The sequence below is a fragment of the Bos taurus genome, chromosome 8, assembly GCF_002263795.3.
Source record: "Bos taurus isolate L1 Dominette 01449 registration number 42190680 breed Hereford chromosome 8, ARS-UCD2.0, whole genome shotgun sequence".
In the NCBI taxonomy this organism is placed as follows: Eukaryota; Metazoa; Chordata; class Mammalia; order Artiodactyla; family Bovidae; genus Bos; species Bos taurus.
This window is the reverse complement of record NC_037335.1, coordinates 27,791,044-27,817,735: the sequence shown is the minus strand read 5'-3', so window position 1 is coordinate 27,817,735 and position 26,692 is coordinate 27,791,044. Positions and strand designations below refer to the sequence as shown.

The 26,692-nt window shown below is 41.0% G+C and overlaps 1 protein-coding gene across 13 annotated transcripts in view; it reads right to left on the bottom strand.

The window, feature by feature from the left end:
- BNC2 (basonuclin 2) overlaps positions 1-26,692 on the bottom strand; it is a 485,308-nt gene that overhangs the window by 136,013 nt on the left and 322,603 nt on the right. For all 13 annotated transcript variants that reach the window (XM_059889392.1, XM_059889388.1, XM_059889390.1 and 10 more), the window contains one exon: positions 10,178-10,413. In XM_059889392.1, the coding sequence (XP_059745375.1) occupies positions 10,178-10,413 (236 nt within the window). The remainder of the gene's footprint in view (positions 1-10,177; positions 10,414-26,692) is intronic.

The window sequence follows — 26,692 nt, the reverse complement described above, 5'->3', positions numbered from 1 at the left end:
TTAAGAATCCACCTGCAATGCAAGAGACTCCGGTTTGATTCCTGGGTCGGGAAGATCCCCTAGAGAAGGGATAAGCTACCCACTCCAGTGTTCTTGGGCTTTCCTGGTGACTCAGATGGTAAAGAATTGCCTGCAATGTGGGAGACCTGGGCTCGATCCCTGGGTTGGGAAGAAAGCTGGAGGAGGATCTAGGCAACCCGCTCCAATATTCTTGCCTAGAGAATCCCCATGGACAGAGAAGCCTGGCAGGCTACAGTTCACGGGGTCATAAAAAGTCAGACACGACTGAGCAACTAAGCACAGCACAGCATACTGAGCACTGGGGCATTCCAGGTGGCGCTAGTGGTAAAGAACCCGCCCCAGTGTAGGAGACATAACAGCGTGGGCTTGATCCCTGGGTCAGGAAGATCCCCCGGAGGAGATGAATTTAACAAACTACTACCTTTTATCCTCAAAACTCCATCATGAAGGTATCATCAGGAAAATGAGGCTTACAGAAATTATTTCCTTTCTGCAAGACTAGAGAACTAATTGGTTGTAGAACTGAGGTCTGGACTCTCAGACTACATTTTCTATTTTAAGAAAACCCAACAACTTTCCACTTTAGGTTCAACAAGGAGCATTCTTATGTTGTTCTGGAGATTATAGGGTTTAACTGATGCCATCACAGAGAATATCAATTTCAAGTAAATCTGAATTGGTTCTTACCATGGCAAATAGCCAGTGAGATCTGGGCTCACTTCTGCTCCTTTTGTGCAATACACAAACCCTCCCTCCACCTCCCACGGACACAAATCCTCTTCTGGTAGTTGCTGCATTCCACTTTAGTATTTGGTGAGCTATCTATTTCTACTTTCCAAGGGTAAAGGGAGGAATATTTTTATTTTAGCTCTGAGTACAAAACATCAAGCTATGTCCTTGGATATAAGGTGTTTATTTTCATTGCTGTTCAAATAGTTAAGAGCTTTGGCCAGGGTTTCAAAAATCCCTGTATTCCTTTTCCAGTTCTGACCCTGCCTGAGAGGCCTTTATCCACGATAACTTTAGAACCAGGGATAATAGTCTCTGAAACTCTCTCTCTAATAGGGAGGTTAGGAGGATCACTGGGATAATGTCTGTAGAATAGTCCAAGCAGTTGGGAAATCAGACACTATAAATATAGTACATTGTCCTGAACCATCTACTTTTGTGTATCTTTGCCAAAGACGGGGGGGATCTTGACCATTCACACCTGCAATCCTTCTTGCCTGAAAAATTCACATATTGTGGAAATGATGCAAAGACCCCTTACATGATGGTGGTGATAATCTGATCTTTAGTTGAAGTCAAATAATCCCTCCTATCTGTACATTCTTATAGCTTTGAGCTTAATGCCTATGATTTATTAAAAGATGTTTCTTCCATGTGAACGAAGGCTTCCTGAGAGATCTTTTCTGGTGTACTCAGCACAGAGTAATTTATCAATACAACTGGCTATTTGAAGGACTACCTAAATGAATGTATACCTAGATCCATTTTCTTTCTGTTTCACAAATTTCCTCAGAAATCTCTCAGGTCAGAAAACAGCCATTAAAAACGGTGCCTATTTTAAAGTAAATTTTACATCATGCAATGGAGTGAAAGCCCAGAGACTCTAACCATTTAAATAAATTCATCAAGTACTCATTCATTCTGTGCCAGGTGCTTGGAAGGGTATTGAAAGAGTTGATGAAATAGAGAAATGCAAAGGTAATAAAATAATAGTCATAAATGGAATAAGTCATTACTCAAAAAAAGCTCACATGTACATTCACACACAATGTAGTAATGGTTAATATCAATAAGAATGCTGCAGTCTACTTATTGCATTAAGGACTTTATACATATCATTTCATCAACCGTTATAGATGAAGACACTAAGATACAAATATGTTAAATAATCTATCCTAGGTAACAGACCTATCAGGAGGTAAACCAAGGTTCATACTCACGTCTGTTTCACTCCAAAGTCCAAAATCTTTGTCACAATCCTCTCCTGTCTCTTACTTGTAATCACACATGTACCATGTACATATATACATGCAAGTTTGTGTGTATGTATGTATATGCACGGGTATGTATGTACTATTTATCTACAATTGAATAGTATCTACCTTTTCACCTGACTGGCTGGGAAGACACCCTGTTCTAAGAGTCATGGTGGAATGCAAAATATTCAGGATTTAAATCTGCTTTATACACACAGCTCTAAAATGGTCAGGCTGGCAACAGTCTAGAGCAGCCTATACCACCATCTTATTCATCATCATGTTAACAGTTTACATTTATGGACATTTAGCAAGCAGCATGACTAAATGCTTTATGTGTATCATCTTAGTTTATCCTCACAATAAACCCATGAGGTAGTGAGTATCCCTGCTTTACAGGTGAGGGAGCCCAGTCTGAGGCTCTATTTTCACACATCTAGTAAGAACTGGATCCAGGATTCAAACTCACACATTTGCCTTAACTACACTCACCTTTGCCCAAAGTTTCCTGGCCTAACTGTTTAAAAAGCAGGCAGAATGTGGGCTGCTGCACCACACATGAGAGGGGCACTGACCTGTGGGCATTCTGCAGGGACGGAGGCACCCCTGGGAGCGACTGCTCGGCGGGACTAGTGTCCCAGCTCCCCCCAGTCACATGGCCCTAATCAGATGTAAGCTCTCATTAGCGACATGTGGAGCCAAGTGACCCACTTTCAGGCCTGGTCCATGCAAACCTTCCCCACTGCCCCTCCACCCACACTCTCTAGGGGCTGCCATCAGGAAGAGGAAGCTGTAGTCCCACAGAGAGGCAGAGCCATAAAATGGCAGAAGGCCTAAAAAAAAAAGTGAAAGTGTTAGTCATGGTATCTAACTCTGTGACCCCATGGACTATAGCCCACCAGGCTCCTCTGTCCATGGAATTCTCCAGGCAAGAATACTGGATTTGGTTGCCATTCCCTTCTCCAGGGGATCTTCCAGACCCAGGGATCGAACCCACATCTCCGGCACTGCAGGCAGATTCTTTACCATCCGATCCACCAGAGTGGCTCTAAGTTACAGCCCTCAAATCACCCAGGGAGGAAAGAACTCACCACACAGGACATTGGCTGAGAAGGAGAAAGAAATTCCTACTGTGTTAGCCCACTAGGATTTTATAGTTTATTTACTATCAGTTCAGTTCAGTTGCTCAGTCGTGTCCGACTCTTTGTGACCCCATGAATCGCAGCACGCCAGGCCTCTCTGTCCATCACCAACTCCCAGAGTTCACTCAGACTCACGTCCATTGAGTCGGTGATGCCATCCAGCCATCTCATCCTCTGTCATCCCCTTTTCCTCCTGCCCCCAATCCCTCCCAGCATCAGAGTCTTTTCCAATGAGTCAACTCTTTGCATGAAGTGGCCGAAGTACTGGAGTTTCAGCTTTAGCATCAGTCCTTCCAAAGAACACCCAGGACTGATCTCCTTTAGAATGGACTGGTTGGATCTCCTTGCAGTCCAATAAGAACTAGCGTTTATCCTAGTGATATTAACTAATGGCTAAAATGTACTTCCTGTCTTTTACTAAGCATCTGACATCTACAGAGAAACATGTTGAGCCTGGAATGGACACTGTCCTGCTGTAACTATAGAGACCCAACTCTATGTACAGATGTAAATGAAAGTACCAACTGGAACTAGAGTTTACAACATGATTTTATCCACCTTATTTCATCATTTCACCATCCAAAAAGCAAGAGAGGTATAAAGGGTTATCTCAACTTAGAGATGAAGAAACCATGGCTAAGAACGGCACATTTTCCATGTTCACATAAATAATCGGTGGCAAGACCAAGACTTTGGCCCAATCTTCTTACGCAGCACCCAGTTCCTGCTTTACCATCCAACCTGATATCCTTTTATGGACCAGGAAAGAGCTACTTCGTCTCTGCTCCACTCTTGGCACATGATACAGTTGAAATCTTAATTACTAGGTATAAAACCTTCCATTTTTTACACTCAATTACAAAAGGCATGTATCCCTGGAAAGGTTAGTCAAAGATGAGCATTGACAACGAAGCATTATTAAGCATTAGATCTAGAGGAAAAATTTGGGTCATGGAAATCAGAAAACAAAGGGAAGCTGATATAGGTGGAATATCAGGAAATAGGCAAGAAAAGGAACCCAAAACAGGAACCAATTTCACCTAATTTTGCTACTGAATATTTCTCCGGCCTTCTATGTTCCCCAAACCACACCATTTCGATCTACAAGACCGTCACATATCACAGCTTGATAGTCTTACTGCTCACAGAGTCAGAGACCCACATTGGAATCAGATTTGAAAACTTCCTCCATCCAGTATTTAGCAAGCACTATTACGTGCCAGGCTGGGAGGCAGATTACAGTGATGAACAAGAGGTAAGTGGTTCTTAATTCTCTGGAAGTTTTGCTAATTAACAGTTTCTGTGATCAAGGAAAAGTCACTCGACCTCTTCGAGCTCCAACAACCACAAAAGTTAATTCACTGGCAATTCCTACAAGAGGGTGGTGTGACAGAGAGGATTCAAAGAGCAAATGTATGTGAACTTGCTCCACAAAGGGCTGTTTAATCCAAGTGTTTGCTTAATATTGATGTTGCCTACCACATGGATACCACAAAACACTTACTCTACACAGACCACTAGCTAGGGGGTGTTGGGGGGTGGAGCTTCTGTTTCTCTTTTTCCTGCCCTCTGTGGCCCAGCTGCTGTTACAGCCTTTGATCCCCAGGACACCTAAAGAAAGATGAAGGGCCATTGGACCAAATGAAGTCATTGGATATACCAGGGGTTCCACAGTGAAACATCAAGTTATGTCAAGTGAAGCAGAATTTTTTACCCATTCATTTAACAAGTATTTACTGAGTACCCTGGCTTCACGGCATTTCTGAGTGAGGAAGCCAGGAAAAAACATTTTAACAGTTGACTTGATTTATTTCAAATTGTATTGGAGCTTGAGGGATACAGAATTCTGAGAGACAACCATGTGAGAAGAGACCTACATGGGTTAAGCTGGACTGAATAAGGTCTCTGTGAAAAAGCGGGACTCTGGTGGACAACCAGTGAGTAAAAGAGTCCAGGCAGAAGAACCCACACGTGCAGGTACCCCAAGATGAAGAAGAATTGAATGTGTTCAGGAATGGAAGATTTCTGATGAGCTTCACAGAAAGAGGCTATGAAGTAAGCAAGGTTAGTGGAAGCTACTTATCTAACCTCGCAAATCACTTGCTCTGGAACTTCTCAGAGCCTTATGCTAACGTTATCACAAGGCCTGGAATCAACGTTGCCAGGAGAAATATCAATAACCTCAGATATGAAGATGACACCACTCTTAGGGCAGAAAGTGAAGAGGAACTAAAGAGCCTCTTGATGAAAGTGAAAGAGGAAAGTGAAAAAGTTGGCTTAAAGCTCAACATTCAGAAAACAGATCATGGCATCTGGTGCCATCTCTTCATGGCAAATAGATGGGGAAACAGTGGAAAGGGTGACAGACTTTATTTTTTGGGGCTCCAAGACCACTGCAGATGGTGACTGCAGCCATGAAATTAAAAGGCACTTGCTCCCTGGAAGAAAAGTTATGACTAACCTAGACATCATATTAAAAAGCAGAGACATTACTTTGCCAAAAAAGGTCCATCTAGTCAAAGCTATGATTTTGCCTGTAGTCATGTATGGATGTGAGAGTTGGACTGTGAAGAAAGCTGAGCGCCGAAGAATTGATGCTTTTGAACCGTGGTGCTGGAGAAGAATCTTGAGAGTCCCTTGGACAGCAAGGAAATCCAACCAGTTCATCCTAAAGAAAATCAGTCCTGAATATTCATTGTGAAGGACTGAGCTGAAGCTGAAACTCCAATACTTTGGCCACCTTATGCGAAGAATTGACTCATTTAAAAAGACCCTGATGCTGGGAAAGATTGAAGGTGGGAGGAGAAGGAGACGACACAGGATGAGATGGTTGGATGGCATCACCGACTCAATAAACATGGATTTGAGTAAACTCCGGGAGTTGGTGATGGAAAGGGAGGTCTGGCGTGCTGCAGTCCATGGGGTCGCAAAGAGTCAAGACACGACTGAATTGAACTGAACTATCATAAGGCTCTAAGGAAAGGTTCCAGAGTAGAGGTCCTCCCAATGTTTAAGTTGGACCTCCAAGATCAATGGGCCCAGATATTCGAGGAAATGTTCTCCTAGAGGGTTGATTGTTCTATTAGTTCTGATTCTTTCAAGACACAGGTGACTTGAAATGGGCATCACTGCTCGTTTTCTCACCAGGCTGCTGACACCTCAGCTAATTATTTGGAGTGTCTGATATGGCTCCCTGAATCCTGGCAGGACTCATTTTGCAAAGGAGGAGATTTCCACACATGGGCTGGCGTATGAGCCCAGGCAAGTCAGTTACATGTTCAAACTGCCAAGGAGACTGTGTGAACGGCTGATTTTCAAATGATTAAATTCAACAGCGATAACCACCCATATTCTCACTTCCTGGGTCATAGTCAGGGAAAATGGGGAAAGAACAGGATACTGCTTTTAGCCCTTGTCAATAGATTTACCATGAGATATAGACTTGAAATAAGAATGACTCTTCAGCAGCAGGAAAAAAAAAATGCCTCATGTTGCTTTTTTAGGATCAGATGGCCTATTTCTTCCTTTTTCTGTTGTGTGGGAAAATGCCTAAAATTTGCTTTACTTTTCTGGCACTTTATGAATGAACACTTTAATTGGTACACTGGAGAATACTGGGTTCTTCACCTTTAAGATACTACCTGGATTCTTAACTCACTGTAATCCACGTCATGCTCTGCAGTTTACAGCCTGCTGGTTAGCTTATGAATCACACAGATAATCATGTAAGTTAAAAGCAATTTTACAGAAACAGTACAGGATTCTTAAAAAAATTGCCAGTCTTTTAAATAAATCTATGGCACCACTATCATCTCCCTTTCTCTTTTAATAACCTCTTCAAACATGCTTGCAAAGGATAGTTTCGAACAGCCAGCCCCTCTTTCTCCCACATCCAAAAATTCAAAATCAGATCAGATACTACGATAGATACTTTTTACCCATTCAAAAGTATTTCTGAAACCAGAAGTGGCTGTGTTTATACATGAGGGATGTAGGTTTGGACCCAGAGAGAGTTAAATTAATATCCTGGCTTTACCAGTTCAACTTACAGTACATCTTCATTTGCCCAGTAACACAATCTATAGCCAACTGCTAACCAAGTCAATATGTGGTAAGACTAACAGCCACCCTAACTTGCCTTGATAATTATTCTCCTTTAACTGACATAATATTCAATATACTGTTGTTGAGAGCAATAATGCTAAAATTGATGCCTTGAGGGCTACAAGACAATTGAGTTTTAGCCAGATAAAATGACTTGTACACTAATAGTGCATTATAGGTTTCCACAACCTTTGGATGCACATTTTACAGTCTACCTGCTCCAATATGTTACATGTAATTATATTCAAAGTCTTTTGAGCATACCTTATCATTACTATATATAATTTTAAAAATACTGGCCAATAATCAAACAACATGGCTTAAGACAAAAAAGGTTTATTTCTAAATAGCCTATTTTTTTTTAATGAAATGATCATTGTCTCACTACATAAGTAACAGCGTTATGTGCTTCAACTTCTTGCTTTTTTCTTAAACTGAGAATTGTTTTCATAAGAAACAAGTAGACGATAAATGCTGAATAACAAAAAGCATCATTTAAATAAAATTCATATTACATCAATCCTACCAATAAAACAAGACAGAAACTAAACATAGTGTTCCTCTAATGTAAAAATCATCTACAATTTTCTCAAAATGTCAATTTTAGACTCTGAGAAAAAATATTATATTAAATTTGAGACTTTGTCAAAATTGCCATGAAATTAATGAAAATTACCTATAATTTAAGAATCACAATAATTGAAAGTGTTTCTTCTATGTAGTACTTCACCCCCAAATTAGAGACTATAAATATTAGTTAATGGCTTTGATGAATTTTCCTCTGAAATTTCATTTCTCTTGTAATTCGTATTTTTAAATCTGAGGCCTTCATACAGAACAAAACGTGGAGTATGTTTTCTATGCCTGCCCTAGAAGTTATGGTGAAATACTGAGGAAAAATTAACACCTCAGTAGTAATTTCAAGTAAAACACAGAACAGGCACTGTTCGAGGCAGAACAATAGGGTTACACCCCAGGACAACTAGCAGACTCTGTGTTTATTGCCATCACAGTGCCATGGTACACTGGGCTGTCATGATGGTGAGTCATCACAGTCATGCACGTATGCACGTGCTTCCATAAAGAGGCCACACGTACGGTCCAGGTAACTCAGGCAAAAACAGACACGTAGAGCAAAAGTAAAGCATCGGTGTCAGAACTAAGCATCACAGTGAGGCAGTAAAATGGGAACAGGTTGGGGAATATTACTCTAATTTTTTAATAAAGGAAAGAGCGCTTAGCCAAGTTGACAGTTCCATTCGAAACGCTGCAAGAGGTTTGTTCCTTCCTGTAGGGTAAAATCCATCCCAAACGGACATTACTAACCCCATGCAGAAACCACTGGAGAAAGACATAGCACTGCGTGCACCTCTAGGCTGGCAGGAGCAGGGACTGTGAATCTGCTTCCACGCTTCGTTCTTTCTGGCCTCTTTCTCCTGGACCCCCTCAGGTCCCCCTGACCACCCAGGACTTAACTCTCCACTCACCCCAGTGAAATGTACCCATCCCGAGGCAAATGAGATAATGCTTGTGAAAGTCTTCTATAAACTGAAAACGTAATATATAATTATTCCTGTTATCAGCATCATCTCATCTTCTGAGAGCCAAATTCCCCGTGCCTTCCCAAGTTGACATCTCACTACAAAATGATTCTACGCTAACCAAGCAGTCATTGGAGCAGACAGGTGATTCTACCTTCTCTGACCTTCCCTCTTTCTTTACTTCCGCACAGCCCTCGGTCTGCTCACTTGCCCTGTCTAACACCTGGAGAACGATAGGAATGTGTGTGTGTTCATGCTAGGTTAAAGCAACGGCGAAATTCTACCCCCTTCAACCCTCACTCATTACACACCAAGCTGGTAGCCTTACACACATCACAGGCTGGTTTGGGGAATCAACAAGCCTGGCAGAGCCAAAACCATTTTTTTTTTTTTTTGAAGGGGTCAGTTCTCCTGGTATTATTCCCCATGAGAAATTTCAAAACATTGCTTCAGATTCTACCTTCTCCAACTGCGATCTCCTTTGGCAAGAGGGAGTATCTCTTCATTGTCCAGTGTGGTCTTTTTGGATCCTGGGGTCTCCCAACATGCCGCTTTCAACATTTACCCTTCAAGGGTCGTAGGAAGACAGACGGCCATAAAAACATTTCAGAGGCAAAGTACACAATGCATAACGACTTAGGAGATACGGCAAAAAAAAATAAAAATAAAAAAGACAGAAAAGGCGAGGAGCCTAGGGGTATGGGGAGTGGAGGCTGCCGGCCTTCAGAAAAGTCTCTTACCAGACCCGAGATGCCCTTGACACAAAGAAGGGGCTCAAGCAGGAGGAACAGCTGCTGTGAAGGCCAAGTCTGTAACCAGGTCTGCAGGTTTTGGAATGCAAGGGTTTACTGGTTACAAAAGCAGGGAGTTTACTACAGAGGTTACACAGTTTTTCCTCTGATTTGGATGAAGCAGCAATAAACGGTTAGGGTGCAAAGACCACCAAGGAAGTACCAAACCTACCAGGTTAAGTGTGAGAATGAACTCTGCTAAACCCAGATGAAGAGCAGTCTCAGACTGCCGCATACCCATCACCCACCTCTGAGCCCTCCCTTTCAGAGGAGGCTTCCAGAAGACTCAGGGAAGCTGGGAGGCCCATGTTGTAGGGAAAGGGAGCTGAATTCAGACGAATGCAAACAGAGCAACCCTAAGCAACAGGCTACCATCTCCCTTCTAACGTTCACCACGGAGCCTGGGCGCCGCCGGCTGGCAGACAGTTCCTGCTTTCCAATCCCCTGCCCAGCCCGCCGGAAGGACCACGTTAACCAGAATGGGGCATGCATGCCTGGGCCTGCAGGGGGTGGGAGGGCAGGATTGGCCCAGGACTCCTACCCCAGCCCTCCTCCAGCTGGCCCCAAGACACCACTCTGGCGCCTCCCCCTACCTGAAGGATGTACCCCCGGACGTAGTCGCGCAGCGTCCAGCCCAGGCCATGCAGGATGTGGAGCACCTCCTCTTGCTTCAGGACGCTGAAGAGCCGGTCCAGTAGAATCTTGAGCCGCACGGGCACCGCCTGCGTGCCGTAGAGCATCAGACTGCTGATGTCGAACACCACGTTGGACTGCACGATCTCCACCTGCGTGGGGTGGTACAGGTGCTGCGTGCTGAGCTTATCCAAGGCTGCGGTGGTCCCGCCGGAGGTCCAGGGGCAGCGGGAAGGCAGAGAGAAAGAGGAGAGGGCGGAGATAAAAGAAAGGAGAAGCCAGTTACTGGAAGTCACGGGGGGCTGGGTCTCCATTTCTATACCTGGAAGATAACTGAAACAGGACGGTGTAATGTGCACAGCGCTCGTCCCACCTCCTCCCGACTTGGTTATGTTTCTGTATTTCATGTGTTTATAAAGTCCAGACAACAGCAGACACAAAACACACTTGTTTGCAGGAAGAGAGCCACCACGGAGGCTTCTAAATGACTATGGCTGGCACTAAAAACCCAATTAATTTGCTAATTGAACTAGGACTCAACCCAAGTCACCATGGTGTCGCCCGTCCCTGCACCAAAAGGAGGAACACATACACAGCTGCCAACTCAGGCCCCAACTGAACATTCAACCAGCATCACTGTTCTGAGTAAGATTCACCCCTTAACATACCTGGATGGCTTAAAGAGGAAGAGGAGGGTGTTCTTTGGACTTAATAGGGGTAAGAGGTTAATCCAGAGGGAATAAGAAAGGCTGACCTCTGGGGGGCAGATGGGGGCTGGTCATTTACCTTAAGCTGAATTAGCTAAGAGGAATTATTCCAAGACTCAGTTCTCCAAAATTTCCCTCTTGTTGTTTACCCGTTAGTTTAGTGTTCTCTAAGTTATTCATAAGAAATTAACAAAAAAAGAAATTCAGGTCATAAATAGGTACTTTTATTAGCAGCTGTGATAAAGGGTTTAGTATGAGATGAAAATAGAAAAAAATGACTAAAATCAAAGTATGAGAATTTGTGTGTATTTCAGCTGTATCATCTCAGCATAGAAAACTGAGGATGACCATTCTCAGAGTAAATATGTTCAGTGGAACTAATATTTCAATAATTAGGCCTTTTTCTCCTCAAATTTGAGAAATCACATTTCTGCCCTAGCTCTGAAAGCCAGATAAGGCTATTCATTCTCATCCCCATCCTTACCTGAGTTACTGAGAACCCTACTGCAGATAAACATTTTTACTCAGTTTCTCTAGAGTGACCCATTAAGATACAGCATTGTCCCATCCACAGGGCTCAAAGAGATGCTGCAAAGATGACTGCGATAATGAATGAGAGGTCCTGTGAACCGAAGAGAAGGCAAAAGCACCGGATTAGCTACCAGAGTTATACAGGTATGACCTTCTAGAGATTTAAGGAGAGAAACACGCGAGCCTGAAAGATGCTCACCTAAGTGGGCGTCAGACAACCACCGGGCTCAAATCTACCTAATTCTACCAGCAAGCACCCAAGGTTTCTGCAAGTTCTAACCACTGTCTGGTCGAATGCCTCAATCCCCTCAATTCCCAATAACCTTCTCCCTGAGCAATGCAGGCTACCATAGGTGCACACACTGAGCAGCTCCTCTTTTAATACACCAGTATTTCTGCATATTAATACAAGTATTTAAAAGTGCACGCACACACACACAATTTTTCGTGTTTCAAATGTACTTTTTCAGGGCTCCTCCTCCACTCTCGTTTCCTCCTGACTTGTGGTCACTGGAGAGTTCATGTACTCTTGATAAATTGCCTTCTTACATCCACAGTGTAAAGGCCCTTATCATTTACCCGCTGGCTTCATTCAACACATTTACTCCCAGGAATACTTTGTCAAAGAGTTCGGGTTTCCTCATACTTCATTTCTTGCAGCTGATTTGTCTGATCTTTCCTATTCTAGTGGTTAAGTCAACTTTGAATAAATAGCTTTAAAAATTAATTTAACGTTTTAGAAAGATAAGGGATTCACAAGCCTAGGGACTGAAGTCTTCTCTCACTCCACAGGGCATTTAGACGGCAGGAAAGAGGCATTATCATCCCTGTTCTTCTTCAAGTACAGCTTAACTACTCATCTTCTGAGCAGTGGCTGCTCTGCTTACAGAATCCAGCATCCAGCTTGGGTGGAATCTGTTCCTCCTCCCTTTCCCTTTATCAAACTCCTCGTATCAGACTCCTTCACAAAATACACTGCTGTGACCACAACAAATATGAAATTGGGAGAGTGGAGTAGAGGGGGCATAAAGTGCAACCAAACCTGATTTCTGTCCATGTGACTGGCACTTTGTTGTCTACGCATTGAGTATATATATGCAGAGGTGTGTGTGTTCTAGGGCCAAGTGTAAAGTCTCACCCCTCTCTCTTCCCACTCTTTAAAAAGGGCTGGCAGTTTTAGAGGATGAAGAGAACTAAACGTTGAGGGTACAAAGAGAGGCTGTTCAAAGAATTGAAAAAACACAGGTAGAACAGATAAGGCAGAAGTATATCCCTAGATACGCTTATGAGACCATCAGAGAGTAAGAGTATTCAAAGGACATGACTGGGGACTTCCCTGGTGGTTCAGTGGTTAAGTATCTGTCTTCCAACAAGGGGGTGTGGATTCCATCCGTGGTCTTAGGAAACTAAGATCCCACATGCCGTGGGGCAATCAAACCCATGCGCTGCAACTAAGACCATGCAGTCATAAATAACTGAACAAACATTTTTTAAGAAAATAAAAGGACGTTACTGATTGTTTAGCATGCCACATGTCCAGAAGTAAAAATTCTGTTGTAAGCCACGTAAAGAGACAGTCGAGGTCAACAAGTTTTTGTGTAAAGGGCTAGACTGTAAATATTTTAGGTTTATGGGCCTTGCCTCCAGTTTCACAACTACTCAACTCTGCTATTATAGAGAGAAAAGCAAACTTAAACGAATGGGCATGCCTGTGTTCCAATATAATTTTATTTACACAAATAAGTGCCTGGCTTACATTTTGGGTTCTGATATGAAAAACAAAAGGGTCGGCCAAACAGTTTGAAAAGTCAATATTTGATAAGGAAAAAGCTCCTAGTGTGTGATTTAAGCAGCAGTTATCAAGGAGATGAGCCATAGAGGAAGGTTGGAAAAATTAAACTGCCCAGCCTGCTGATGTCAACTGCAAATTTCAGCATAAACACATCATCAAAGATTATGCTCAAATGTCTTAAATGAAATCAAAACTTTCTGCTTTATAACTGCTGGATGGTACTGAGTCACCAAGTTGTCAACAGCTTTAGGGGGATGTCTCCTTGGTCAGCAAAGGGTTCAGTAATGATTTTTAAAATTGTCATAGTAACAGTAAACTGAGAACTGGACTCTGCCTAAGGTTATGCTCTTCCTATGTCTGATTGTGGGGGAATCAAGACTGGAACTCAGGCAGCTTAGAAATTTGAGCCAATAGGAATGAAGGAAAAGCAGGGCAAGAACTTGTTCAGCAGGATGGAGTGGGAAAAGACGGTCCCCTACCTTTATGAGCTATGGGCCAACCCTCTGTTAAGATTGTCCTATACCAACTGTTTTGCCAAAATTCCTTTTCCAAGTGAAATCTTTACCAGAAATAGGACATAAAGATATATGAAGGTGAAGCTACTCTTGGTAAAGCTTGAATGGACATGAATTTGACAACTTCCCATTATGAGTTACTATCTCTTCCCTTCCTGTCTAAGCATCTCAGTGGGACCCCTAGAGTTCTCAGAAGCACAGTTTGAAAGCGCTTTTCTATACAATGAGATGATATCAATTGTTCCTCCGGCTGTGCTTCCCCTTCATTCTGGGTACAGAAACCACATTTCCCTTCAGGGAGCCCCTCTTCTTGTACACTCAGTACCATTTATTTCGTAGAATATTCCTGAAGCCAGGCCTGGAAAACCAGCACCTCCTAGTTCCTTGGCCACAAAAACCAGTTTAAGAAAGGGCAAGTGACCTAAGTCTAAAGAGCAATATTGAATCCAGGGTTTCAGTTAGAACTGTGGGGAGTTTTCCCTCCTTGAAATCGGTAGTTGTCAAATATGCTTGGGAATGAGAGTCACGTGGAGGACAAGTGGGCTGCAGAATGGCTGGAGAAAAGACTAAGGACTGACAATGCTGTTTGAGCCAGAAGATACAGTTGCAGAAGACAGTTATTTTTCAGTTACCCGAGCCAACAAAATCTCTCTCCCTTTCTCTCTTCCTATGTCTGCTGGAAGTAGGATTCTGTAATTTGTATCTAAGAGCCTTAACTAAGACAACTACCTTTTGGGGGTATTCTTTCAGCTAGATAACATGTATTTCAAAGAAGCTGTCAGCAGTTCAACTAAAGGTATGTTAGTTCCAGGCCAAATGCAATTCACAATATCTCCAGTGACTGGAATGAGGGTATCCCTAACAATTTTATATCTCACACAAATTTGCCAAGGGTGATGAACATCATCAGCAACATTAACAAATAAAAATAATTGTTGTATGGGGGGGGGAATAAGGAAATGATCATTTAAGTACTAACTAAATGTCAGGCAGGCATCATTCTAAGGTTATAATGATCTTGTTTAATCCTTTAAAAAGATTAAGAACACAAGACATTACTATTACTGCCTACAAGTTCTATGAGGGTCAGTAACTGGCCTAAGGTCACTTAGTTATTTCTCCCAAGAAATTCTGTTGCTACTGCATGTTCAGATAAACAGTCAATAAACAACTCTAGTAACATGCAAGTCTTCATCATGCTGGAAGTCCCTAACTGCCAGCAGTCTGGGCTTCCTGCCCATCACTCTGCTGAAGCAAGCATTTCAAAGGTCACCAACACCTGCCTTCCTACAAAATCCGATCGCTTTTCCCTTCATTATTCTCCATGATCTCGCCATAGCAGCTGACCTTATTGATCACCACTCCTCCTAACGCGCTCTTCTCCTTCATTCATGCATACATGCATTTACTCACTGGCACTTAACAACTCATCCCCAAGGCAGGTGCTGCATGCAGATGCTCTCGTCGTCTATGCTATAAAAGAGATGTGATGAAGTACTGATGGACACAGAAGAAAGAGCGACTCTGCAGGCGAGGGAAAGTCTTACAAGATACTGGCAAGCAAGAAAGGAAGGTGGCAGTCCAGGTAGATGGAACTAAGGTAGGGATTCTCAAACAATGTGTGTCCAGAATCAGCAGAAAGGGCTTGTTAAAACATAGATCAGATCACTGGGCCACCCTCCCCTGGAGTTTCTGATTCACTGGGTCAAGGGTGGGGGCTAAGAAACAGGATTTCTAATAAACCTCCACAAGACACTGATCCTGCTGGCCAGGGACCATACTTTGAGAACCACAGCACTAATGTGATGTGTGTAAGAGAACCGAATATCCAACGGATGTGACAAACCTGCGGCCAACAGGTGGAAGATGGATACAGAAAAGTCAGACAAGCAGTCTGAAAGAAACCTTAACTCTGCAAGCCAAAACCTCTGGAAAGGTTATAATTTTATTTCTGGCTAATAGGATATAGAAAATACTAAGTATTTCATAAGATTAAAATGACATAATTTTAGATGTAAAACTCTGATGAGTCCAGAGGTTTATCTAAAGGACCAGTTGTCAGCTGGGGCAACTTGGCTCACAGCCACAACCCCTAAAGAAGAGGGTTGAAAGGGAGATGGTCAAGATTCATTTGAAAAACTACTGGGACTTCCCTGGTGGCTCAGGAGTTGAGAATTGGCCATGTAATGCAGGGGATGTGAGGTCCATCCCTAGTGGGGGAATTAAGATCCCACAGGCCATGGGGCAACTAAGCCGGGCGCTGTTTAACTCCTGAGCCCAAGTGCTCTGGATCCCACATGCCACAGCTAGAGAGAGGCCTGCGACTGCAACTACAGCTCCTGCACGCCGCAATGAAGATCCTGTGTGTCACAACTACAACTGGATACAGTCAAATAAATAAATGATATTTTTTTAAAAGGAAAAATTACCACAGGTGATGCTGACATACACCCCTAATACAGACACATCACTGAAAACCACAGAGATCAGTCAAAGGGCAAGACGACCGAGAGCTAAGTGAACAGGGTAGGAAATGTTTGCAGTGCTCTACTGTGAGATGTCTTGTGTCTGTTTGTGTGTGTGTGTTAGTCACTGAATTGTGTCTGACTCTGCGATCTCATGGACTGTAGCCTGCTAAGCTCTTCTATCCATGGAATTCTCCAGGATCTCCATTCCTTCTTTCTCCAGGATCTTCCCAAACCAGGGATCAAACTCGGATCTCTCCTGCACTGCAGGCAGATTCTTTACCATCTGAGCCACCAGGGAAGCCCTTGGACTTCAAATGATGATCTGCATAAACCTGGGGTATGCATGGGCCTTTCAGAGATATGCAGACACATGGACTCAGCTTCCAGATCCTGAAATCCCGTATCTATTCTTTCCCAAAGTGAATTCCCCTGAGAACAGACCTGCCTGTCCATGCAGACTATCGTATAGTCACTCAGTCATGTCTGACGCATTGCAATGCCATGGACTGTAGCCTACCAGGCTCCTCAGTCCATGAGATTTCCCAGACAAGACTACTGGAGTGGGTTGCCATGTCCTTCTCCAGGGGATCTTCCCAACCCAGGGAACAAACCCACGTCACCTGTATTGGCAGGTGGATTCTTTACTATTGAACCACCAGGGAAGCCCATCCATGCAGATTACCCACCCCCAATCCTCCTTTGAAAACTATACCCTTCCTTCTTGACCAAATAAAAGGCACACTCTGCCTTGACTTAGTGCACTGGCCTAGGGTGTAAAGCTCTCCTGGGTGCCAAAATAATGGCCAATTTGAACTGCTTTGTGAAGCCTTATTTAATGGTTAATAAAAGCACTAAGAACCTAGGCAAGGGCCCTCTTTCCCTGATTATGCAAGTAAAGGGTAACTAGAACCTGGTATTTGGGTCTATGCTGAAATATTCAGAATTCAGACATTATGTAAAATGGGGCAACAGTCAAGTCACCTCTTGAATTCTTATATATGATAATGTATCACTTTTTAGAAAGTATCCTATGAGAGCAAAGCAGAAATGTCCAATGCTGAAAATGGCTTTTCCCTCCATTCTTTTCAATTATTCCTGATAAGTAAAGCCCCCAAGCACATGTGATGCCCACTCTTTTAAATTCAGTTTGAATATTTTCTCAGACCTGTGAAATTTGTTAGATACACTGAATAAAACCTGTGGATATGAATTTTACATGATGTCTTTCAGAAACAATGTTTATTATTTAATAAGGTAATTACTACCCATTTAATCAAGTACTGTCAAAATATTTATTTGGTTATGATTAAGCATCATTTGCATCTTATAAAGTTTTGAATATCTACATCCTCTTAATAGAGATAAAATTACAATAAACTATGATCTAAATGCCAAAGCACTTCATTTTTAGCAATATATAACTCCTTTCATTAAATATGTTATAAATTTGACCGTGTTTTTATAAAATATGAGTCTTATCTATCTTGTTCCTAAAGTCCAACACCAGACAGTGATACATAGATGAAACCAACTGCATTATCAAAGTAATATTTTTAATTTTAATATATTCCTCACTTCATAAAAAAAAGTTATACTTTATAGCACATCATTAGTAATTAAGTAATGAGAAATAGCATTTCTATTGTATACTTAGTAAGTTAACTTCATTGGCTCTACATTTTATTCTGGACTGTTTCAGCAAACTATCCTATGACATGCAGCCCATAATTTATTGATTCTTATTAATATTTCTCAAAATGTATATTAATACATTCATTTGAATTGAAATGTGAGTTCATTTTTTCAATGATAATTAAGTCTGATTTGGCAGCCTGATTTGACCATGAGCACTGGTGGAAATTTTCATCAATTATGATAGCTAAATCAGCAGTAATAAAAGTATCTCCTTTAAAAAAATATATATTGCAGAAGTCATTTGAATAACATAGTATTTTTATTTTCTCAATCTTTTTGGTGTATACAATAATAAATGATATGCCTCTAAATGAAACATTCATGGCTAAATTTATAAACAGGCATTCATCATGTCTTGTTAGTGCAGAAATTGAGAAAGTAAATGACTAACAACATCTGAGTAATAAGGTGGATGACTTGCATTTCTTCCCTCTTAACAAAACGAACTGATCACTCTGTAATTGTTGGCACATTACCTAAAATGATTCCTAACAACTGAATGCTGATGTTATAGTTTCCAGCCGCACCTATTCCTGTGAACAGGTGGCCAAGCACTTAGATCTGCAAAAATGGGGAAGGAAACGAGAGTGTACATTTTCTCTTTCTTCCAATAAGATCCATTCATTTACTGACACATGAACTAATCGGGGAAGAAAACAATTCATTGCCCTATCCATTTTACTGACAGATGCATTTCTGACAAAAATTCACTTCACATTTAATAAGTTAGGAAAATCTGTAACATTTATATTACTTTGATCATATTCCTCTTCATGATCAAAAGTAAACAATAAAATTTCCACTTATAGATATATTATCTTATTTTCTTAATTTTTCCTGCAGGCATGAATGATAAAAGACTTTCCAATGAACATATGATTTCATTTTTGGTAATGTTATTTGGAGACGGTGAACTGGAAACAAGAGTTAAGGAGAAAAAATAATGACTTAGAGCAATGACTTAAAGTTCCCGATATTTAAAGAGTGCTCATTGTCCTCCAGACTGAGAACAGAGTTTCTAAAGCCAGACACCAAGGGTTCAAATGTTAGCTGTGCCACCAACCTGCTTATGACCTTGGCAAGTTACTTAATGTACGAAAATATTAGGATGGCTTTTTCTTTTCAAAATTCTTTTGGGGGCAAGCAAGCCAGCAGCATGGAGACCGCTACCACAGTACAAGGGGAAAGAAAAGGAGAACAAAGAATCGAGACCAAGCTAACAAGTATGGGGAAGAAAATAGATGCTTGAAGTGAAGATGAGTCAGAGTTCCAGGATGACTGAGATTTTTGAATCTGGAGGATCTGGACGGGAAATCAACTAAGATGCCTGGGACCTGTCAGGATTCCAGAGGCACCACCTCTCCAGCTGTCCACCTGTGATCATCTGCCTTTGGCAACCCAACTACTCCTGCACTACACAGGCCATCCCCAACCTGTAAGTTGAGTTCACCCAAGCTCTGTGCCCTAAACTCCAAACATGTCCTTGACCCCTTTACTGTGAAAAGGAAGCCTAAGAAACTCTGCCAAAATGCTTTAAAAAAATCAAACCTTTCCTGTTGCATTTTTTTTAATGAAGATGTCACAGATGCTCAATGAAAAAATATCAATTCAAGAAAAACAAGCAGAAGACAACACACATAATCCCACCACCAAAGGCACTATTTACCTACACATTGATATAGCTGCATCTATTTTCTTCAATCCATAATTCTATATTGTTGTTGTTGTTCAGTCTTTCAGTTGTGTCTGACTCTTTGCGACCCCATGGACTGCAGCACACCAGGCTTCCCTGTCCATCACCATCTCCTAGAGTTTGCTCCAACTCATGTCTGTCTACTAGGTGATGCCATCCAACCATCTCCTCCCACCTTCAATCTTTCCCAGCATCAGGGTCTTTTCCAATGAGTCAGTTATTTGCATCAGGTGGCCAAAGTATTGGAGTTTCAACTTCAGCATCACTCCTTCCAATGAATGTTCAGGACTGATTTCTTTAGGATTGACTGGTTTGATCTCCTTGCAGTCCAAGGGACTCTCAAGAGCCTTCTCTAACACCACAGTTCAAAATCCTTTGGCACTCAGCCTTCTTTATGGTCCAACCATGTAATTCTATACAGTTGAGGCTATGCTAGAGTTAAAAATTTCTATTTTGCTGTTGCTTTTCCATTGACCTTTACATATCATGAACATTCAAAATGAGTGACTGTGAATGTTTCCACTGCAGCTCTCCTGGATCTATTCCGCCTCTCTGGACTAACCTCTACCACTGTAGTACAGACTTTTAGACTCTCCTAAGTCCACTAGTGAAAGTGACTCCTGGCTGGTCTGGTGTGGTGTGGCCTGCCTCTGTTCTCTCTGGCCTAACACAGAAAGAACAGTCAGTTTTCAAGTCAGTCTTCTCAAAAGAGATGTTTTACTCTTTATACTTCTCTGAAAACAGTGCTGCTGCTGCTACTAAGTCGCTTCAGTCGTGTCCGACTCTGTGCGACCCCACAGACGGCAGCCCACCAGGCTCCCCCGTCCCTGGGATTCTCCAGGCAAGAACACTGGAGTGGGTTGCCATTTCCTTCTCCAATGCATGAAAGTGAAAAGTGAAAGTGAAGTCGCTCAGTCGTGTCCCATGTCCAACTCTTCGTGACCCCATGGACTGCAGCCTACCAGGCTCCTCTGTCCATGGGAGTTTCCAGGCAAGAGTACTGGAGTGGGGTGCCATTAAAAGGTAATTATGGCAGTTTAAGAAGTGAGGTGGGGCTGCTAGCTGATCAGGCACTGACTGAAGTTGCATAATTTATTCTCTTTCCTACAACTTCGAGTATTATTTGGGGGCATCCAATGGATTTCTAGGTAAAATCAGTATGAAATCTAGTGATATTAAAGAAAACAAGCTTAATATCAAGGTGCAGAGACTGGATCGTAATGAACAGACATTATGAGAATCATAGTACAGATCACTAAGTTTGTGATCCACGTGCTAGATTTAGGGTCTCCTAGCTATAAGAAAAGATACGGTAGAGCCAGTCCTCCTCCATATCGATGGGTACTGATCCATGGACTCAATCAACCATGGATGGAAAATATCCACATACAAAATATTCCATAAATTTCCAAAAAGCAAAACCTGAATTTTCCATACTCTAAGACTACTTACACAGCATTTACATTACACTTAAAATGATTTACACAGCATTTACATTGCATTAGGTATTACAAGATGATGAAAATATATGGCAGATTTGGGAGGACGTGCATAGGTTATATGAGTGACTTCACTTTCACCAACTGAGCGACTTCACTTTCACTTTTCACTTTCATGCATTGGAGAAGGAAATGGCAACCCACTCCAATGTTCTTGCCTGGAGAATCCCAGGGACGGGGGAGCCTGGTGGGCTGCCGTCTGTGGGGTCGCACAGAGTCGGACATGACTGAAGTGATTTAGCAGCAGCAGCAGCAGCAGCATAGGTTATATACAAACACTACAGCATTTTATATAAGGGACTTGAGTATCTATGGATTTTGATATCTGTACAGGTCCTGGAACCAAATCCCTTTGGATACCAAGGACAAGTGTACAGACTTTGAAAGGGTGTCAAAGAACAGCCAACACAATAATATTATAAGAGCATCTACAAAGAAAGACTATTTTTCTTTTGTAAAAGGTCTGGAGGAAAAGAGAAAAAGCAAACAGGTAAATTAACCTCTTTTTAGTATACAGAATTTTTTTGGGAAAAAGAATAGAGTTTAACCACACAGTATGGATGTGTGTGTGTGCTAAGTTGCTTCAGTTGCATCCGACTCCTTGTGACCCTAAGGACCATAGCCTGCCAGGCTCCTCTGTCCATGGGGTTCAATAGGCATTCTAGTTAAAAAGAAGGGGAAATTCATACTATAAGAGCTTCTTAAACTGTGAATTAGATTACTGAGGAAACATAATTTACCTGGATTTCTTTAAAATGCCCGAAACAGAAGCTTAAACTGGTAATTTTCTAGTTTAAAACAAAGGAAAAATTAAAGCCTGGATATAATTTCAATAAATACTTTGATAGAATCCACAGCTTTTCAAAGGAAAGTGGTGGCTAAGCCACAAGACACATAAGTCATTGTGAAGAAAACTCATTTCTGACAAGAACAGAATCACCATAAGGACAACAGCCAGCATATTTGTGGTTCATTAATGGAAGTATGTAATTTAAATGTAAAATAAATGTAAAATGTAATGCAAAATATGTAATAAATGTGAAGCAATATATACTTTTAACTACACTGCTAACTTAAAGAACAAAGAAATGCCCTTTATAAAATTCAGTTTTCAAATGTATAAAATACTACTGGTAGTGTGTGAGGGGTGGTTATAAAAGAACTTGCATCTATCAAATGAAATGTGAATAACTATTTTTTTATTTCAATTTTTAATAACAGGAATTACTCCCCAAACCTTCAAATAAATTAAAATAAATGTAAACCTGTAATTCTACAGACTTCACTTCCAATATTTTCTGTGAAGGTCATAGAAATAAGAACATATTCAGATACTTTTTTTCCCTTAATGTTGGAGTATAAAAGTGCTTTTCACTGATCCTAGAAAATTGGCTCTCAGTGATAGTTTATAGTTCTTAGTTTTCCACAACTTTTTTTAAACATAACTTTCTTTAAAAGCCAAATTCAAGTGACTTAGGTGGTTTCCACAGGAATATGCTCTAACACTCCAGGCCCTGATGTCCAGTAGACTTCACCAAATAGCTGCTCGGGCACGGTGGTGTGAAGCTCATAGCCATTCAATACAATGAAAACCGAGCCAAATGGAATGGTTTTTCAAAGCCACCTACTTCGCAGAGTAAGACAATTAAAAATTTGTATGAAAACAGTCTAAAAGAAAGCCTTCTATTTTACTAATTTCCAGTCCTGTCCTGGATATTTTTAAAATTTCAAATACTAATTTGAAGCAATTTTACAAGTGGAAAAAAGTTAAAGAAGCCTTATTCTTTGATTTTGGGAGAAAGCCAACTGAGCCCTAAATTGCAAAGCTAATTGTTTTGAGAACTCCAGTCTCTTGCCCCAACTCCCCTTAGGATCCAAATTATAATAGCATCAAGTGGTCAGCTTTTAGGAGCTCTGGGTCCTAGAATACTATTTTAATCTCTAAGAGGTTAACATTTCAATGTGTCTTTAAAGGGCTGTTTTATGGAATTCTTTCCACAATTACTTTAAGAGTCAAATAAAAACAGCTGTTCACAACAGAATTTTATTAGGGCAATTTCTGGGGTCAGATTTTTTAAGTTTTGATTACTTATAATCAGAATATTGTTCCCTTTCCTACTTTAAGTACCCAGACCATAACCTCTGAATTTATGAGGGTGGGTGGCTCTTCATTGTTGCTAATATGACCAATAATTTCCAATTATACCACACTTTATAATATGCACACTATACCCAATATAATGATATGTCATTTCAATGTAGCTAGCCCATGAACTTCTACAGGTTTAATGGGATTTTGCGTATTTAGAATTTCATCATAAAGGGGCCCTTTGGAATCATTAGAACATCAATCCTTTCCCATTATAAGACTCAGCTTTCTTACTAGGCAAGAGCATCAGAGTGCGAGGCAAAGGCTTAATCTACCATAGGTTGAGCCAGTTCCTAGTAATAGCTGTCACACTGGAGGAGAACAGTAACAAATGGCAATGATGACGGATTAAAAACTTTTCAGTGAGTCAGGTGATCAATAAGGAAGGTGGACCATGACCGTTACTAAGAGAAAAGCTCGTTATGACTTCAAGTAATATTTAGATCTGCACATTTTACCCACTACTTTGGGGGGACAGAAGTGTGCCACCTGAGAGCAAATTAAGTACAAAATAACTCATGTTCCCTTTAAGTCACAACTTTCTAACTGTAACTGTCAAAGTTGAATTAATTAGGATATTTAATATCAAAGAGAGAGAAGTCTTGCTTTTAGAATTTTTTTTTTTAAGGAAAGAAGAAAAAGAATGATATGGAGCTGAAAGAGTTGATCCCCAAGCCTGGTGATAAAAACTGTCAGTCCTTATATGTGAAAGGCTTATTTTTTTTTACTTGAACAAATAGTGTGTCAGTGTTTTTAAGTCAAAAAAAAAAAAAAAAAAGACACCTCTACTGAGCCACCATAAACCCTGATTACATTACTATACTCTGTATGCCTTAGGTGAAGAGTCCTTGATCTTTTTTTTTTTTTCTCTTAATACATGAGGGATAAGTAGATGAATACTCTTATGGTCCATTAGGAAAGTGAACCTACCCTGTAGGGAGGAAAGGGGGACAGAAGGAGTTCCAATGAGCCCCAACTGTCCTACAGATTTTAATTGCTCCCTATTTGACATGCAGCTTTGGGTGTATATGGATATGCACACACACACACACACACACACACACTCACAATTAGTCCAGGGTAGAATTTGAGCTCCACTTGAGACTATATAGGTAATATTTCAAACTGATTGGCATTTCCCCCCCTGTGGCCTTATGAATAATACAGTCCTCACAACAGACTTTGGAAATCATTAAAGTCTGACTGAGGCACACGCAGAAGTAGACTGTCAACGCGCGCTCTCTCAGTTAGGAGACTAAACAGATCCTCGGTTGTACTTCTCTTCCTTCTTCCTTTTCCTTTCAAGGCCCACTTTTGGGGGTATGTCTCTCCTCATCTGCATCTCCATGAGTAGGTGGTTAAGCGGAAAGAGGAAATGCAATCTGCAAGCTTGACAGTAAGTCTAGGAAGACATCAAATAACTGAATCTACCTGCTGCGATCAGGTTTGGGGATTATTACTATTATTATTCCTTCTGTTGTGCTATCCAGTCTCTAGTTACCAAGGAGAGCTGAGAGCTGACTACACAAAACCCTGCTTTATGTAATTCACAGATCAATGAATTAAATGCACACTGACTACAAAACATATCCCCTTTAAAACTAATACCTTGTTTGCTGAATATCCTTCTATTCAACAAACAAAAAATGAATCCTGTAAGAGAATAATCACCCTACTCCCAATTTATTAACTTTAAAGACTTAATTTTCCTGAAGTAGCATAGATCTGTATCAGAAACTTCATTATGGAAATATTGCAAAAGCAAGTCATATTTATTTTCGATAGAATATGGGCTTTAAACTCTACCACAGCACTGAAGAAGTATTTCAAAACCTAGAGAGAACAGTAATACAAAAGCCAGCACTTGGTAGAAAACACCTAAAAGAAAGAAATGATTATATTCAGTCTTTTCTTTTTAATGAACGTCACCTTTGTGTCACAAGTATTTTTCCTTCCCTCTCCCAGTAAGTCAGTCTGAAATCTCACTCTAAATCTATAATCAATCTCTCTTTCCCCCACTGTAATCCCTTGAAACTCTGGGCTATCACACACACTTTTGACACTGACGTGTGTTTTCTTCTGGATTGCTGGATTTGCTTAATGCATATATCAAGTATCAAACTGCTTTGCATCAGTGACTGGCGGGATAAAAGACCTCTCTATAAAGATTTGCTCATAAAAAAGGGCTAAGAAGGCTGTCTTAGGAAAAGGCTAAACTAACCAATTTTTAAATGCATGAGCAGAAAATGTTAAGGACTAAAGCAACGCTTGCTGATTTTTTCCCTAATATCATCGATGTACGACTGAGCAGAGAGGAAGGCCTTAAACTTCCCATCCCATTTGCTATCAGTTGGCTCTTTGACACCTGAGTTATCAACAAGGCAAAAGAGCATTCAGAGTTTAAGCCACTTGCAAAGTGAAACTATTTTCTACCATCACAAATACTTCATGGAGACCAACTTTTGAGAAAAAGAAGCGACTGAAATGACATGAACAAAGAAACGGAGGAGATATTGGTTAGCCCAGTGAATCCTGGTTACCAATTTCATAATAATGACTCTAATGTCCAATTAGAAGACAAGGTCTATTCATCAGGATCAACAGGCACATTGTTTTTGAAGATCCAAAATTTCAAGTGTAACCATTGTTCCTGTAGATATTTCACTGTATTTAAAAACCAGTAATAGAAAACACTTGCCAAGTTCATTTAGTCTCTGACTGAGGCACACATATGTGATCTCCTAATTTACAGCTTGCACATACAGATGTTCACACTTAGTAAAAGGGCTTCTTAATAGCTTTTTTAAATTAAAAGTGTGTTGATAATAGGTGTTTTAAACATATCCAAACAACAAAGCTGAACTGACAAATGCCTGTCTTCATGTCTCACATCGAGGCAAGATTTTATGAGAGAAACGACTATGATTCAGTCACATGTCTATAGGATAAATGTTAACCCCCCCCCCAAACCTCCAAATGAAATCTTTCATTAATTTTTTTCTCTATGATCTGTTTCCAAGTCGAAAATGTTAGATTGCTACTAGGTTTATGTAGCCGAAAGCAGAACCACACAGCCGTTGCTGGCTGCCTGCAGTTTTTTTCCCCTTGCAAAACTTTGAACCCCATCCAGCTTTGACACACTGCCTCTTCAGTTAATAACTATCAAGTTTCCCCTTGTCTCCTGTCTACTTTTCTTTGAGGCAATTGCGCACTCAGCACCCCGAGATAATAACACACATCTATAAGATAAAAGCAATGGCATTAATGTAATTGTCTGCCTCTTTCTCTTTAGCCTAATCTTTTTTTCCTTCAGTTTTGACTGCCTATGTGACACCTGTTTTTGTCTCCTCTGATCCCACGACAGGTTTTCCGCTGACAAGGTTTTTGCCTGACAGAGATTCTGCAGACAAGAACATAATAAAATAT